This window comes from Zootermopsis nevadensis, unplaced genomic scaffold (assembly GCF_977971745.1).
Source record: "Zootermopsis nevadensis isolate Lab colony 2312 unplaced genomic scaffold, Znev_1.0 Znev_ptg000010l, whole genome shotgun sequence".
In the NCBI taxonomy this organism is placed as follows: domain Eukaryota; kingdom Metazoa; phylum Arthropoda; class Insecta; order Blattodea; family Termopsidae; genus Zootermopsis; species Zootermopsis nevadensis.
In genome coordinates this window covers 7,787,180-7,804,577 of record NW_028259142.1, presented here as the reverse complement: position 1 = coordinate 7,804,577, position 17,398 = coordinate 7,787,180, and the positions used below count along the sequence as shown (strand labels likewise).

The window sequence follows — 17,398 nt, the reverse complement described above, 5'->3', positions numbered from 1 at the left end:
GACATGAGTACTGGTCCCGGGCAGGTATATACACAGGCAACTTTCGAGGTATCCAGTCACATCAGAACCCTGATAATGGGGACATAGTTGGTTCCTGAAACATTGGTTTACTACAGTAACCAGTTGACGCAGCTGATTGCCTGAGAAGATTTTATTCATGTTAATGTTGTTCAGGCCAAATGCAGAGAAATGATTCATGAAGTGATATTCACCCACTGTTATGCACATATGTTAAATTCAGCCATGTCAGATTTGCATAAGTGCGTTCAGAATATTATTTGCTGACATAAGCAGTTTTGAGACATGCTTTAGTAATTTCTTGAAGAGAGTGGTATATTTGACGATATTAATATTAGCTGTCTTTACCCAACAAATTAGTATTATGCATGTTTGTGTTTATTATTTGACTAGTGGCATGTTTGGGTTTATATTCTATCATTAGGTACTGGTTATTTACGCAACTATATTATGTTTCTAGAGTAATATATGCACATAAAACATGAGGCTAAAACCTTGTTAAAGTATGTAACATTTTTGTAGTACAGTACGGCACAAGTCATGTTTGGTGAAAGGTTTAAGTCAGTGATTGTTATTGAATTTAATCACCACATTACACTCAAATATCATCTAAAGTAATTTATTTGTTGGATAACTTAGTGGTGAAAACCATTCATTACACTGACAAGATGGAACTACTCAAGTTATTTGGTACAGTTACATAATACAGAATTCATATACAAGATCTTAATTTTGGATATGCTACGTAATTGGGTCACTGCAACCATCAGTGAAAGCTTGAGACCTTATAAATTTGACAGAAGAAAAGTTCAGTTTTTATCAGGGACAGAGTTGTTTGTTTACATTGTTAATGGTGTCTGTAGAAAAAGATATGTTCATAAAGATGAGAGTCAGTAATGACTTTTTCATGAAAGTCACAGAGAAGTTCTGTAAAAAGAATTGGAATGGAATTTCACTACAAGTAACAGCCATGAGTATGCAGTCGTTATAAGTTAATTATTCTGTTATTTGTTTGCAAAATATGTTAATACTGTGTAGGCTGCATAGTTCACCTGATAATTTGTTGTCATAAGTAGTATAATTTTTGTAGTGACAATTGGTTTCCATAGAAATTCTTGAACTATTCCATTATAAAGTTCTAAAGAGAGCTTTAATTTCTTTACAAATGCTTGACTGAAATTTTCTGCAGTAATGGGTGTTACTGCCAGGATTACTTTTGAGAGTTGTGTGTCCTCTGTCAGTACCCATTTGTAAAACACATATAGGCTGGTGACAGTGGCTGTGTGGACTGAGGTGTGGGCCTTGTCCATTTGGACACTGGGACCATGGATTAGTATCCCACCTGAGGCATGGATATTTGTCTGCATTTTTCTTTGTTGTGCTCTCCTGTGTATAGGTAGAGGCCTTGTAATGGGCTAATCACTCATTCAAGGAGTCCTACGAAATATCTAAATAGATTAAATAACCTCCAAAAGAGGCTGCCAAGACCCACACTGGACTATAGAAAGAATGTATGATGCCATGCAAGTTTGGGAAGTATGTGCTTAACATGCAATTTATTTTCTCTCAGCATTTAAGTACATTTAAATTTGTGACAAGTCTTGCATTAAATTTTGAAGTTAACATTATTTACCTGTGCATTGCATTTCAATTTAAAGCACAGTGTTGTTTTGTATGTTTTCATTGAGTGGAGTCATATCAAGAATTGGAATGCCATAAGAAGGGGAGAACAGTTCCTTAAGCCTGTCTGTAAAATCAATCTGATTTTAGTATACTGTCTCAAAAATTTTAATGTTCCGACCACAACTTTATGCTACATTCCTTACATCACAACTCTGCTGTAGAAATCCCTGTTCTGCACATTTTAGAAGTCCTACAGTCATGTTCTGTTCTTATTCAAAAAGTGCTGCCTGCCTCCTATGTTTGGTCAAATTGCCCCTTTTAATCAATAAACTCAGTATAGTAGGCTATGCAGTGCACCAAGTTGCTTGATCACTTATTGAATTGACATATTCCCACACTTAACTTCCCTTGGAGCTCATTGCTAATATTCCTCATTATAATACTTGTTTGCCTTTGGTCCTATTGTCTTCTGGTATACTTCCCTGACATAATAAATTTCACCCTGTAAAAGTACAACTTTTAATATAAAAATAAGTATACAAACAAACTGTTAACACTATAAATGGCACTAGTGCCAGTGTTATAGTGTTAACAGTTTGTTTGTATACTTATTTTTATATTATACTATATGGTATGCAAAGTTTTATCAACTTTTAATGTTTCCAGCTATACAAGAATGAAAATATAACCTATAATTAGTTTATTTATAATCACAATGTGTCAGTCCTGCAAGCATCTCTAATTAGGTTGGAATAACACAACAGTTATTTAATTTGTGCTCTCCATTTACCTGTATGTACAGTTTTCTGAATGTCACAACATAGGAACTTAACATGCAGTTGGTTTGTAAGTTACTTTTGTTACAAAACACCCACCTCCTTCAGCTCCACAGTCAGTCTAGTGATTCAGGGGAGTCACTTGTCAAAGGTATGATTGCACCTTTTTTGACAGCACTCAGCATTTCTTAATGCATATTGCTGATGTGTTTTATCACACAAGATTCACTTCACCCCATTTTATTTAGCTATTGTGTTCCTCAGATTCTAAATTTGCTGAGTACAATTCACAAAGCCAACATGATCTTCAGTTTCCATTTTCCATTATAGTCCACTGTGTGTTTTGAGGTGTCCTATTTCTTTTACTTAGCATTTTATTATTTATAATTGTATTTGAAGGTGTGTCCAAAATAAAAAAAATGGTAAAATAGCTACACAATATTTAGATTTTTTTCTACGTTATTACTCTAATTTTCTGTTAACATGGCCCAGCAGCCCATAAATTTCTTGATTTTATTAAATCGTAAATTGTTTATTTTCAGCTTTAAGCCATTCTTTCATTTGGTCATTCTCATTTGAGGTACAGGACTAACATTAATGATTTTTTTCTTGTATCATATAAAACTGATTGTGTTCCTTAACCTAGACTTTTGAATGGTTGCTGAAAAGAGATGCTTTTTTTTTTCTAAGAAAGAAACTGCATGGTGGTATGAACTTAACTGTAATCATTCAGACTTCCTCTGTGCTTTTTGATTTTCATAGTTCTGCCACTAGAGGTCTGCATTTGCTGTGGATTTTGGTGAGGAAACAATTTCAGTACAGAATAAAAGGTGTGCAGTGATTGAGTTTTACTGCAGAAAACATATAAAACATTGTAGAATTTAAAGGCACATATTTGAAGTGTTTACACTGGCATGCATCAAGTTTCCCTTCAGCATGACAATGTGAGGACCGCATGTGAGTGCATGAATGCCTGGAGAGATTTGCTGCGTTGGTTTCATTGTGTTCAATCACCCACCATATAGCTCCAAGTCTTTTATCTGTTCCAAAAACTGAAGAAACAACTGAGTGGACATTACATATTGTTTAATTATAGGAGCCAGGATAGTGGTGAAGATGTGTTTATGTCAACAAGAGACAGTTCTATGGGTTTTAAGGGATGCATCCATTATGTGTTGAATGTTGGATTGACAGTCCATCTACACAACTATTGTTTTGTATAGTTTCAATGTTTATTAAGAGTTCACTACGTGTTTTGACCTTAATTGGTTATCTTTAAGTGTTCAAAACTAATAGATACTTGTATACACATTTTCTTTTGGTGACTTCAGCATGTAGTGGACTGTGTCTTAAGCAGGTTATCTATTTTAGTAGAATGGAAAGCTGTAGCCGAATTCTACAGCTTTCCATTGGTAACTACACATACATAGTCCACTCTACTAAAGTAAGGAATGTAAAATTACTATCTTCTGGAATTTTGCGCTAGGTTGACTGGTAGAAGTTGGCCATTATTTTAGACGCATTTATTGCCTACATTACTAGGGTTATTGCTCTGATGTTGGAGGCAAGAAGCATCTCTGAAACATTAGTCACTGTTTACTGGACTACACAGCACAGCATCCTTGAAGACAGTAATCTTCATACTCACTACCAGAAGGACCTGAAATCTACTTAAAACTGTATTGCTCAAGTATTTTACGCATACGTATTCCTTGTTCAACAGCTTATCCCATATAAAAAGTTGCTTTTCTACAAAGTACAGTTCTTTCAGACAGTATCTCAGCCAACAGTCACGTTAGTTTTGTGGTATCTCATGTTGGACTGTATAAATACATGGTGTCCCAAAAAGTTGTTTACACACAATTATGTATAATAATTAGGTTATTATAGCATGTATACATCTTTTTGAGTCATTCTATGTGTGTGTATCATATCATTTCAATCCATGAACATTTTTAAGAATTAGAAGGGATGCTGTTACATGTTAGTTTCTACATTTACTGAATTGTCTTAAAGGGTTTGTATGTGGATAGGTATACTTGAGATAAAACTCAAATTCTGAATCTTAAAAGTTGTTGCTTCTGTGCCAAATAAATCCATCAGGGGTGAAGAAATTGGTAAAATTTAATAAATTTTCAACCTTAACGTATCTGATGAAAGGACAACTTCAATACAGAATTGTGTATTTATCATACAGGATATTAAAAAATTCACAGTACCAATTGCTGATATTAAAACTTTGCATACCGTGTAGTGTATTAGAATATAAAATAAGCAAACAAACAACTAATAACACTATGAAAAAGACACTATTGCCATACGCGTTTCAACCTCAAGAGGTCATCATCAGTGGCATCAGGGAAATTAATTCATTTAATCAAATCAAATTTGTATCTATGAGGTTGAAACGCATATGGCCATAGTGTCTTTTTTATAGTGTTAATAGTTGTTTGTTTGCTTATTTTATATTCAAATCCTGATGGTTTTGTATGTATAAAACAGTCACAATTACAATTGTAGGTTGTGTTGGAAATGACCACCACCTTTGATGATTCTTGCATTTACCTCCTGAATGTTTGGTACAACATGGTAAAGAATTGTTTGAATGATTTTTGAAAGGCAACTTTCAGTATTTTATTTACTTCTTATAATGTATGCAAATTACTTTATGTGATTTTAAAAATCTCCTAAGGTATTATTGTCTGAAGACAGCAGATATGGAGATTGTGGAGCCACTCAGAAAAATAATTCTTGTAATATTTCAATTGTTTAGATTGTGGTGTGAGCTGTTGCTCTATCCTGCTAAAACTAGCAGTCTCATAGCTCTTAATTTCCAGAAGAATAATTAATTGCCTGACCAGCCAATAATAATGTTTAGCATTTACAGTTTACTGAAGAAAGAGGACTAATTATACTCCTGCATGAAACTTGATGATGTACTCCAACTTTTAAAAGTGATGCTCAGAAAATGTGGTATTCAGCTCTTCATACTCTACTATTGTGGCTATTAATATACTCATTGATATAAGACAGATTTATCCAGAATGGGTGCCCCATCTTTGAGTTGTTTTGAAACCACTGGTATTATTGAATTCTTTTCATTTATCAAGGTTCTTCATTTTATGCATGAAGTGTACAGAAAAATGAAATTTAATAATCTTTTACATATATTTATTTTCATAGTCTATACACAAACTTATTTAAAATGATGTTAAAATATTATAACATTTATAGTATAAAGTATATTATGTTATATTTATGGCGCTTTTTTATCGTAGTACGACATTACATTATTCAGCGCTTCTATTTTTGAATGACATGTTTCGATGTTTTATGACATCATCTTCAGGTTTATCAATTTATATTATTTTAAAAACTATTATACATTTTGATGCATTGCATTTATTGATATTTTAGTATGTTTTTTTGAATTTTCCGTCTTCATAATGATCTGGTGTTTGTATTCAGATGTTCATTATCGAGTTGTATTTGTGTGACGTATCCTACGTACAGTACAGTACTGTACAGTTACAGTTTATCATCTCCTGCTATCAGACGTAGGATACGTCACACAAATACAACTCGATAATGAACGTCTGAATACAAACACCAGATCATTATGAAGACGGAAAATTCAAAAAACATACTAAAAGATCAATAAATGCAATGCATCAAATTGTATAATAGTTTTTAAAATAATATAAATTGATAAACCTGAAGATGATGTCATAAAACATAACATAAAACTGTAACTGTACAGTTTATCATCTCCTGCTATCAGACGTAGGATACGTCACACAAATACAACTCGATAATGAACGTCTGAATACAAACACCAGATCATTATGAAGACGGAAAATTCAAAAAACATACTAAAATATCAATAAATGCAATGCATCAAAATGTATAATAGTTTTTAAAATAATATAAATTGATAAACCTGAAGATGATGTCATAAAACATCGAAACATGTCGTTCAAAAATAGAAGCGCTGAATAATGTAATGTCGTACTACGATAAAAAAGCGCCATAAATATAACATAATATACTTTATACTATAAATGTTATAATATTTTAACAACATCATTTTAAATAAATTTGTGTATAGACTATGAAAATAAATATATGTATTTGATTCAACACAAACATGACGCACTTAAGATACAAATTAATAATCTTTGTTGCCTTCTGTACACTTTGTTGAATGTTTTTTAGAGACTCATGGGGTTTGTTAGACTTCCATTGATATTTTCATCAGATTCGTCGCCTAGCACTGGAAATTGATCCAAACACTTGTTCTTGTTTGTATTTTATTTATCACAGAAACATTTATTAAACGAACTGATGTTGATTTATCTGACAGTAGAATCACTCTGTCAGTATAGTAGGCTAAATAAGAATCCATTTTTGGATAGTGTTTGACAGTATTTGCATATTTGGCTTGTGAACAGAAAATGTACGAGTAACCATTGCATTGGTGTTAACTTAAAATCAGAGAATGAAAGATGCTTTGATTCAGCCAGTCAGTTGAAAGCTTTTTCAGTCTGTTTTTCAGCCAGTCAAGCAAACGATATTTTGCTTCTGTTATTCAATTAAGGAAAAGATGTGATTTCTTTCACAGAATCAATCAAAAGATGTTTTGATTCCATTTTTGAGTTAGTCAGAAGATGTTTCATTTCTATTTTTCAGTCACCCAGTCAGTCAATAGATATCAAATCTAAAATTTCTTGACGATGGTGAAGAGTCATTTGAATAAAAATTTCCTTGGATATTATCCATCATCTAGTAAAATATAAAATATAAAACATACATCCAAGGAAATTTTTATTCAAACAGTCAATAGATGTTTTGGTTATATTTTCCAGTCAGTCACACAGTCGAAAGATGTTTTTATTAAATTTTTCATTTGTCACTAAATCAGTGTGAAGTGTAGGCTACTATAAAATGAGACAGTAAACTTCATAAATCTACACTATTGGAAATGATACTGGATAAAGATAAAGAATATTATACCAGATCATTTTGGTATGTGTATATGGTTTTTAACCCTTATCAGTGCCACTCCTGTTTTAAGCAGTGATATAGCAATGTGAGTGGTGGACAGGGTGTTGCTGATATTAGATTTATTTATTGTCTTTTCTGTTTCAGGATCGAGATGGTGGTGGCAGAGGTAGAGGAAGAGGGGGAAGAAATTAACAAGGAAATTGTCCCCCTTAGCTTACTTCAATTATATACCACATTGTATAACTGTTTTGATTTAAAGAATTCTGTACTAGAGGGTGAATTTTCTATTTTTTTTGTTTTTAATGTTTTTGTTCTAGAAGAAAAATGTGTATGGACTTTGTGTGTAGAGGAAAGGTATTCAGAACATTTGCATATTTACACATCTAACTAATGATTGTTTCCACTGTCACATTTGTGTAAGGATAAACTTGCTTGCTTTAACCTTGCAGTCAGACATCAAGTATGTTACTGTTTCCTCAAGGTATTTATGGAAGTGTGATTTTTCTTGAAGCCATCCTCCATATTGATTCTTACACCTTTCTAATATATGTGATGCCTTAACTCACTTGGCACCATCCTTTCTTTGCTTCTTGAGTTATGGGTATTGTGCAGGCACATCATGTTTATTTTGCAAAACGTTGCTCCTTGCTAGTGTATTGCAAGCCAGACTTTAATGGCCTTTGAGTATGGCATGAAAGAACCTTAATATGTTTATCATCTGTTTATTTAGGGAATTCACTTATTTAAAAATGGATTGTTCAGTCATGTTTGGGAAGAAATAATTGTTTTTTTATATAATCCTTTGGAGGATGAACTGAAATTTGCACTCAAAGATTGCATTTTGCATCTACAACTGTACAGATGGAAAGTCATTCTATCTGAAAACATTGAGCTTTGCATTTTCTAATTTCAGTCTTAAAAGAGAAACAGTTGAAATTTTGCGAAATATAAATTTGTGAAGTGTTTGCCTTCTTTATCCCCCACCACTTCTTGATAGTAGAGAGGATCCTCAGTTTTTAAATAGGTGTTGCATTAGAATCCAAAGGGTCCAGGAGTGTTCATAAAAGTTGCAAAAATTATGGCAGTTGAATTTTGTTGTATTGTATGCATGTTAACTTCCATCAATTCACTTTCAATACTGAATTGTGAAATGTTTGTGTGACAAGACATGCAAATGTGAGCTTGGCAGAATGCGTCCTTATCAGGTACTATGCCATTGGGTGTTGTAGATGCTTAAATGCAATAGAGCCTTTCTCTTTATTAGAACATCACCTATCCTGATGGTTTACTTTCACTGAGTTAAAACAAATGGCTGGAACTGGAACAGATATATATATATATATATATATATATATAGCCCAAAAAGTTGTCATATGTATATATGTGCATTTTGAACGTTGTAGTAATTAATAATGAAAAATACCACAAAATTAAGAGATTGTTTCTGTAATTCTGGTTTTCTAGCCTCTTCAAGGCAATTTAATGGCTACACTTTTTACATATCTATGTGCAGAATTTTATGTTACAACTGTTTGGCTCAACAAATTTGTGGTAGGTGCAGACATCTCCCAGTTTCATCCCTCCAAGTTCCATATTTTTATTAAATCTGCATACTTTATAAAGAATTGTGACAGTGTTGTATGTTCACAGATTGGCTTTCAGTAACTTGCTCTTGTAATGGTCATATTCTTGACAAAGCTGTATCTTTTGTGATTCTTCATACTGTTTTTCAGTGAAGGCAACAGTCTCTTTTACTGCTGCTTTCAGTTTACTTTGACAGCACCATTATGAAATGAAATGCAAGAAGCAAAGCAGGCAAGGTAACTGCAGTTGTTGCCTGCGGTTTTTAACATCGACAGAACAGAAATCTGAATGCTGGAGAAAAGCTCTGGCAACAGAGTTTCTTACTAGGATTTGTAGTTCTTGCCCCATAACTTGATCAGTAGCTGTCATGTATTTATTTTCTTGAGAAAAGAGCAAGCTTCTGATAGCAATTTTTGCATTTTGTGTACTCTGGCAGTGGACCTTATTGGAAAATGAAAATGTCATTGTCATAGGTATGTTGCCACTAGATAACGTGTTAATGTCTGTTTTATGTACTGGCAGGCATTCCTTTTTTGAAACATATTTCTTTGACAGTGCAGTGTTTTTGTATCTCTTGTTAAACAATCATAGAGTGTATGGTTAGTGAAAGAATGTTTGGAAACATTTCAGATATAAAGCTCATACATAGACCATCATTCCCACCCCTATAAATGTTTTAAGCTTTCTGTACCAGTTCATCTTTTGCGGTACTGCTGTGGTTTTTTATGTTCATAAGATAGCCACAGGTTTCTATTAATGACACGATTTACATTTATGAATTGTGGTCTTTCCTGATTTAATCACATCAGATAAAAATGTGTGTCTTGAAACATAGTCTTTTTAATTTATAAAAACGATATCATAACTTGTGAATTTGGAGAAGTATGCAGTGGATGTAATGACCTCAGTGTGGAAATGAAACATGTTTGGACTTTGTTTTAAGAGGGCTTAAATTTCAGTATTTTAATAATATACTGGTATATCAGTCTCTTTCCTTTTGGATATAGTGCATTGTGAATGCCAGGTTTCTGTCAACTGGGAATAGGAAATGAACCATCTTCCCTTTGATACAAATTAGTATGCTGTGGTATGACAGTTTTGTACAAAGAGTCTATAGTGTTTGGTCATTCATAGAAATGCTTATTATAAAAAGTATTTGATATTAGTCTTCCACAGCAACACAGGTGGTTTCTACCTTTGGGTCTCTTTATTTAGGTTTCAGTTTACAGTTGTACTACTCAGACTGTAATAGTTTTGCAACATTTGATGATAGGTAGGACCTGTGGCTGTACACAACCATCAAGAAATGAAAGGAATTTTTATTCCACTGACTTCAAATAAAAAAAGAAATATCCCCCCAGATCTGTCAGTCCGCTATGGTGATATTCTGGTTAAAGGACATACTCTAAGTACTGCTATGTGTGCATTCGAAAATGTTTGCTTGTCTGCTTATTAAAAATTTGGATATTCATGCAAATTTGAACCTTTTGAAGGGCAGGTTTTAGTTTACATTCTTGGCAGACAAGCAGTGCTCCACACTTTGTACAAAAATATATTTACAGTCAGTAGAATGTTGGTAAAGTTTATGTTTTTACTTACATTTGTAAGTACCTACATTGTGATGTCCATTTAATTTTAATGTCATTTGGTATCAGTACCTGAGGCCAATTTACATGATTTTTTGAGCATTTATGAGTCAAATTGAGGCAACAGTTGCCATTAGATTGGGATATTCTCTTACCATGAACAAGAATGGTTTGGGATCCTTGAGTAGTACAGGAGCTGTATACATGTGATGATGTGTGTTATAGCTGCTGTAGGTTTTCAAATAGGCAGTTGGAAGCTCTCACCTTGTACAGCCTTCATTCTGATGAGTGCTGTGTTTGAATGTCTTTAAATCTGTTGCTTTTCTTATGGACAAATGGTGTGTCTGTGGTTTGTGCTAGTGTCAGTCTGCCAGTGTACCAGAATGCTAACTTGTCTTAATCCTCATGTTGTATATTTGTGAATTGTATAAAAAAACATGATTGACTTTTACTGGTTGAAATGATCTGATTGGTGGAGAGGCATGGTGTTTAGAAAGATCCACTGGATGGTTGAAGCCTCTGGTTGCAGTATGTGAAACGACTACTTACAATATTACATATTATCAAAGGGATTGCTAAAAGGAAAAATAAATTCACCCAGTTTAATTAACTTTTGTGTTTATATGGCAAGCTCCCACTGGTCTGGTCATTGGCCATTGCCCAGTCACTAGTTGAGGGGATGGAATCGACTGAGGAGAGAATAGTATGGACTGATAGCAACACAAGTGTTGTTAGGAGCTGTGATGATGATGGTGGTGGATTTTTGCTTTTTGTCAAGTGGAACAGAATAGTGGCACTTGCTAGATAGAGTCAGTGTGTCATGAAGAACTGTTGTGTTGTGTTTTCGGAGAAACAAACCATAGTGCACTCTTTTCTTTTAACTAGATTATTGTTTGGTATGTAAACAATTGCGACAGTAAACAAGACAGTTTAAATCCGTAAACGGAATTCAAGAAGCCTTTGTTTTTTTTAAATGAAAGTTAAAAGAGTTCTGCATAATGACACTACTACAAGAAGAAACATTTAACAAGTGTGTAGTGATAATCTTGCTTCAAAACTTCTTTTTTATCTCATATTTTTTCCACAACCACATTTATTTAATGTTCTTGTTTTCTTTTTGGGGTTTGGACCATTTAAAAGGAAATAACATTATTAGTGAGAAAATGAAACAAATATGGAAAACAAAAATTTTTGGACCCTGAAAAGAATTAAAGACTGCAGTGAAATTTCAAATGATACTTTTAAAGGAGTATGTACTCAGAGAGGAAGTTGGCAGCAGTGCTGAACTCATAGGGCACCATCTTTTCTTTGAAAAAATATAAGTGAACTTTCTGAGAAGTTATAATATTAACTTTGAAATGGACCTCAATCAATTGGTAGCGGACATTACAATAAAAGAGCAGTGTGTGTGCGAGTGCATGATTGTGTTTTGTTTGATTTTGATGGGTTTGGACAGTGTTCTGTCAGGTGCAGAAAGATTTTAGTGACAAGTAAAGAAGATTAATCAGGAGAGAAAAAATTAAAATAAAATTTTCAGCAATGATATTAGCATTTAAAAGCCATAAATTGTTAATAGAATTGGAATTTTTCACGTAAAACTGTCATTTATTGGCTTAATACTAGTACCTTAAGGCCAGGCTTCTAAGAATTATTTTGGGTGATGATTGGGTATTCATAAATGCCACAAATGTAGAAATTGTTACTATTGTCATGACCTTTGTATCATGTGAACATTGATTGCGAGTCATGAACTTTGTGTGTGCGCAAAGCTTTGTCCATTTTTTAACCCCTTATGTAAGTTTCTTGCAATGTGAAAGCATGATATAATGTTTTCTCTATTATTTCTGATATGTATCTCATATTGCATTACTTTGTGTGAACAGGTATTTTGAAATGGCAGGTTTTTGGTATTTATGAGGTTTGTAGGTGCAAATGTATTTCTTCTAGTATGTTCACGTAGTATGTTCATTTGGTTAATTTACATTTCCCAGGTGCTAACTGTGATGTTAAGTTCATATTTTTACTATTTGGAAAGTTACTAACATCTTTGTCATAAATTTTTCTTTTAAAGAATGGACAAAGTTTAGGGGATCTGACTAGTGGGAAAATATTGTTGATAGCTAAATAAAAGCATCAATTATGAAAATCATTTGACACAGTATGATTTATGTTTCATTTTCAGGAACCTACCTCTTCAGGTAAATGAATATTAGTTTATATGGTGAGATTGATGAGCACTTGCTTATTAGATCAGTTCAGATGATACTGAAGGACAACACACTTTTCACTCTGCTATGTGCATGTCCATTACATAGAAAGTTATGGATGTGATTGGCAGTTCATGTAGCATCCACACAAACCATTTTTGGAGGGGGGGAGTGCAAAGCAATTTTAGAATACCATTTAATAAATACAGGCTACAGAAAGAGTTGGATAGAACAGTTTTAGATGGGTTACAGTTTCATGCTCTTGTACTCGCTCAGATTATACTAAGTTATAAAGTAACTAAGAATTTACTGATCTGCGCTATATCTGTTGCTCAAGGAGGTTGTTAATACATGTGAGTTCACTGAGCTACATGTTGCAGATGGTATGCTGGACCACAGATTGCATAAACTTCTGATGGAGATCATATTTTTATTTGGCTGTTCTAGAGATCTTATTTTATTTTGTGCTACTATCCTAGTAACATTTAGTTGGGAAAATATTCCAAATCTTATGCATCTGTTATCTTTTTATGTGATGCAGTGATCTCAACCCTTGGTAGTAGTATGATAAACAAAGTTACTGTTACTGTGATTAACACTACATCGTGGAACAATTTTAGGGGAATGGAGGTAAAGTTTGTTAGCTCCACCATATGGCTATGTAGACCACGTATCAGTGACAAATGCTACAATCTGGCTAAGGTGGCTGCCAGACCACTTAAACCAGAGAAATATAAAGAAATGTTTATAGAAACACTCCCACACAATGGCATAATATTATTACTAAAATACTTTAGCATTGTTTCAGGGATTGAGCATATTGAATTTCCATAGCCTGACTTCTAGACAGTTATTGCTACAGTAGCATCTAGTTTGGCTGTTGTGATGAAGAGAAAAATCTTGGGCATCTGTCAGGAATCAAACACCACACAGTCTAGACTGAAGGCCATCATTTTAGTGACACAGCTGTTACTTTTATAGAAAATATTGATGAACCCTTTATCTAAGAGTAGTTTACACAGTAATAGGCTGTCAGTATATTTTGATAAGACTATATTCACATACCTGTTTTCAAGAGAATGGAAAAAACACTGCTTGCATATAAAGCTGACTGTTTTCCAGGTTGTTGTACCATGTGGTTTTGTAGTAGTTTACTGCCAGACTACATGGCTTAATCACCCAGAAGGCAGCCATCTTTGTACTCACCACCAGTAAGCTTGAAATTTCACTTAGTCTCTGTTTAGTTACATGAGATGTATGCAATATGGTGCTGTATGAATGAATACAGTTTATCAAGAATGTAACCAGTGTTTGGAAATCCAGTTTTATGTTTCAACCTTCACTCCACTTAATCATTGGGACAGTGATAAAAACGAAACTCAGGGGGGATGTGATGTTCACACCATGTTACTAATTTATTTATATCCCTTTTGTTGACTAATAGGCATGAGAACAAGTTGACTATGCGAGTCACAGTCAGATTGCTTGTAAAGATATCTGTAAGGGCAGGCATGAAAAGTAATCAAATTAAAAGCATATTCATATGTATTTTATTTCAAGTGTCCTGACGTATGCAGCACTTACATGTGTGACGAGTGATTAGTAGGATTTAGGTTTTGATAGTAGATATGAATTTAGAACAGTTCAAAGTGTTGATTCTAGTAACATCGAATAAATAATAGAAAATAATTAATGTTCCTGTGAAACACATCTTGACTCAGGAAAAATGAATGATGCCAGATGGTGAGCTACAAATGGGAACTTAATTCCAGTGGATTCTACGTTTGATGATTCCGTATCTGGCGTAAATATAAACGTTGATTACTTTTAAAGAACTGTACAATTCTGAGCAGAAATTAGACTGCATGAAAAGTAAGCTTTAGTTTGTAATATGTTTTATTGTACAAACTATACATTTCATCCAGTCTTCATAGATCGGTCCATGCCCTGTCGGGGGTGCAAAGGGGGCACTCAAGTTTTTCGTAACATCGCCTTGTTTTCTTCCCCTTCCACTTTTCATCTAGCCATCTCTATAATTATATATTTCAAAAATGGCCGCCCTTGCATGCTAAACATTTACCACGTCTAAACCATACCCACCCTGTGCTACGTGTAGAGGCGGCTCGTGAGTCTGAGCACTGGTAGTGCTGCGCAAGGGGGAAAAATCAGAATAATTTTTCAACACACAATATAAATAAATGAAAAGTAAATTTACATCAGGAGATAACCCATACGTGCTCGACGATGTTTTAACTATTTGTAAGTCCGGAAGAGGGCGGCCATGATTTTTTACATCCATTTTTTCACTCAAAGACAATTTATAAAAAGTAGTTTGCTGTAACTATGATACACTTCCTTTGCTCATTGTCATTATCAGAACAAAAAATAGTCAGCACACAGAATTATTGAACACTCATTAACAATAACCACGAAACAGTTTGCGATACAGAAACCAGTCTACACACGTGGTACCGGGCAAGTGTGCTTACTATAAGCCGGCTGCGGTGACTGCAGCTCCGATACGCGCTGTACCAGTGAACTGCCCCTCATTCTACCGCCCACCGCGCTGAAATCCTTGCAGCCAGATGATAGCCTCTTTCTGCTTCGCACTCCTCGCCCGTGGACTTGCTATCAGTTCAGCCGATTAGTGGATAATGACAACGTAAGGGGCAATATTAAAATAGTCACACAGAGGAAATAAAGTGTTACAAATTATATAAACACAAAAAATTTCTATTTTTGGAAAATTATAGGGGGTGTTGCAGCTCTTATGGACGGGCCGTCACTGACTGCGTGTGACATCTCCTAGGTTAATAGTCAGTATGAAGATTCAAGGTCATCTAAGTTTATAAACTCCTGCCTCATCTGATGGGGTCTGTCCTATCTCTGTGGTGCTGTCCAACGGTCACCGGCGCGAACTCCAACATGTGTGTCTCCACGGAGAAATCAAGCGAAGGTTAAATGCACCCTTTTCGCTGCCCCCAGCCGCAAGATTCAGGTATCAGAAATGCGATATTAATTCATGTACACTCACGTAGACTCCAAGGAGTCTGGCGCTCCATTGCCACCCATGCGGATTCGTTACTCAGGGAGCGTACAGTGTAAGACTGTAATCTTGAGACTTGCGGGGTGAGGAAGTGGGGTGAAGGAGGAAAGATAGCGCCAGCCTTTAACGCTTCGGACTTCCTGCATTCCTTGCAAGTCTCAAGATTACAGTCGCGTACTATAGTTTGGTATCAACGGGTTACCGCTGAAAGGGAACGCGATGCAATCACTCAAAAGTCCCTTGAAAAATGCGGGCGTAGAGTGGGGAGCTATGGCACTTTGTACCTATTATACAGGCTTAAAATCTTGCCTTGAGGTTGCAGAGGTCCTTCATGCTGACACAGATCGGAGAACCCCTAGGTGCTTTTCCTTTTCTATCTTCCTGCTGGTAGGCTGACACCAATAGTTCCGGAGGGGAGACCAAACATTGTCTTCTTCGCGCCTATCATCCCCTGAAATGGACTCCAACAAACGTAGAAAGGTGAACGACTCATCATCGGGCAAAAAGTACAGTATACCTCGTTTCCTTGTAATCGGACGTATTGACGCCGAGAAGAATGTGAAGGAATTGAGCCCTTTTTATACTCAAGTCGCAGGGTATCTGAAGAATGTTTCCTGATTAAAATACGTAAAATCCTCAACTAAACTAGGGGTGTAATCATCTACTCCCAGGTAGATGGATACAGTAATGAAAACATTCAGGCTCTGCTCACAGTTAAATATGTGTCACAAGAGTACCGTGTACACAAGAAAGAAGAAAGGAAAGTCATGCTGAAGTCACTGTTCTATACAGAATGTATGAAGTTAAAGAATACCTCTCAAACCCGATACGATGTTACAGATGTCAGAAATTCTGACACACACACCCGTTGCGCATGTGACATGTCCCACGTGCGAAGCTAAAACCATGGTGATTGTAATTGCCCACGTCTGGCTCTGTCCATCAACTGCTCTGATACACATGCATCCACCTCAGTGAGACTGCCCAGCCTGTCTCCAAGAAACGGAAATCCAGAAGATCTGAGTGGAAGAAGCCATCCACACCTCCAGGCACCTTCCAAAGGCTCTTTATAGAGATCTTCATACACTATGCAGGTTCCACAGTTGGGTTTACAGACGGGTCTGTGATGAATGGATCAACAGGTCGTGCGTTTATTTTAAATGAAGACACATCCAAATCTTGGAGGTGCATACTATCTCCCACACACTCTGTAAAGGGGGTTGTAAAATAACATTACCATGGGTACCAGGCTGTGTAGGTATTAATGGTAAAGAGGTGGTGGATGCTGCAGCCAGAGATGCCTCAACTCAAGGCTGGTGTCATCAGCTCAGATTTTAACACTACACTCCATCAATGTATCCTAGCAAAATGGCAGCAGGACTGGGACCACTCACAAGGGAACAAACTACGAGAAGTTTAACCAATGACATTCCCGTTGCCTCATCTGTCGTCATGAGGTTGTGGTAACCCACCTGAGAATTGACCATACTCACCTGACACACAGCCTCCTACTTGGCAATCCACTATGTGTGCCCCTTGTAATGCAGAACTTAA

The 17,398-nt window shown here is 35.3% G+C and overlaps 1 protein-coding gene across 2 annotated transcripts in view; it reads left to right on the top strand.

The window, feature by feature from the left end:
- The window catches only part of Ythdf (YTH domain-containing family protein), a 28,803-nt gene extending 16,063 nt beyond the window's left edge, over window positions 1-12,740 (top strand). For both annotated transcript variants that reach the window (XR_015534495.1, XM_087346429.1), the window contains one exon: window positions 7,566-12,740. Coding sequence is in view for 1 of the 2 variants with exons in the window: in XM_087346429.1 (XP_087202555.1) it covers window positions 7,566-7,613 (48 nt within the window). In the remaining variant the exon portion in view is untranslated. The remainder of the gene's footprint in view (window positions 1-7,565) is intronic.
- Window positions 12,741-17,398: the final 4,658 nt, after the last annotated feature.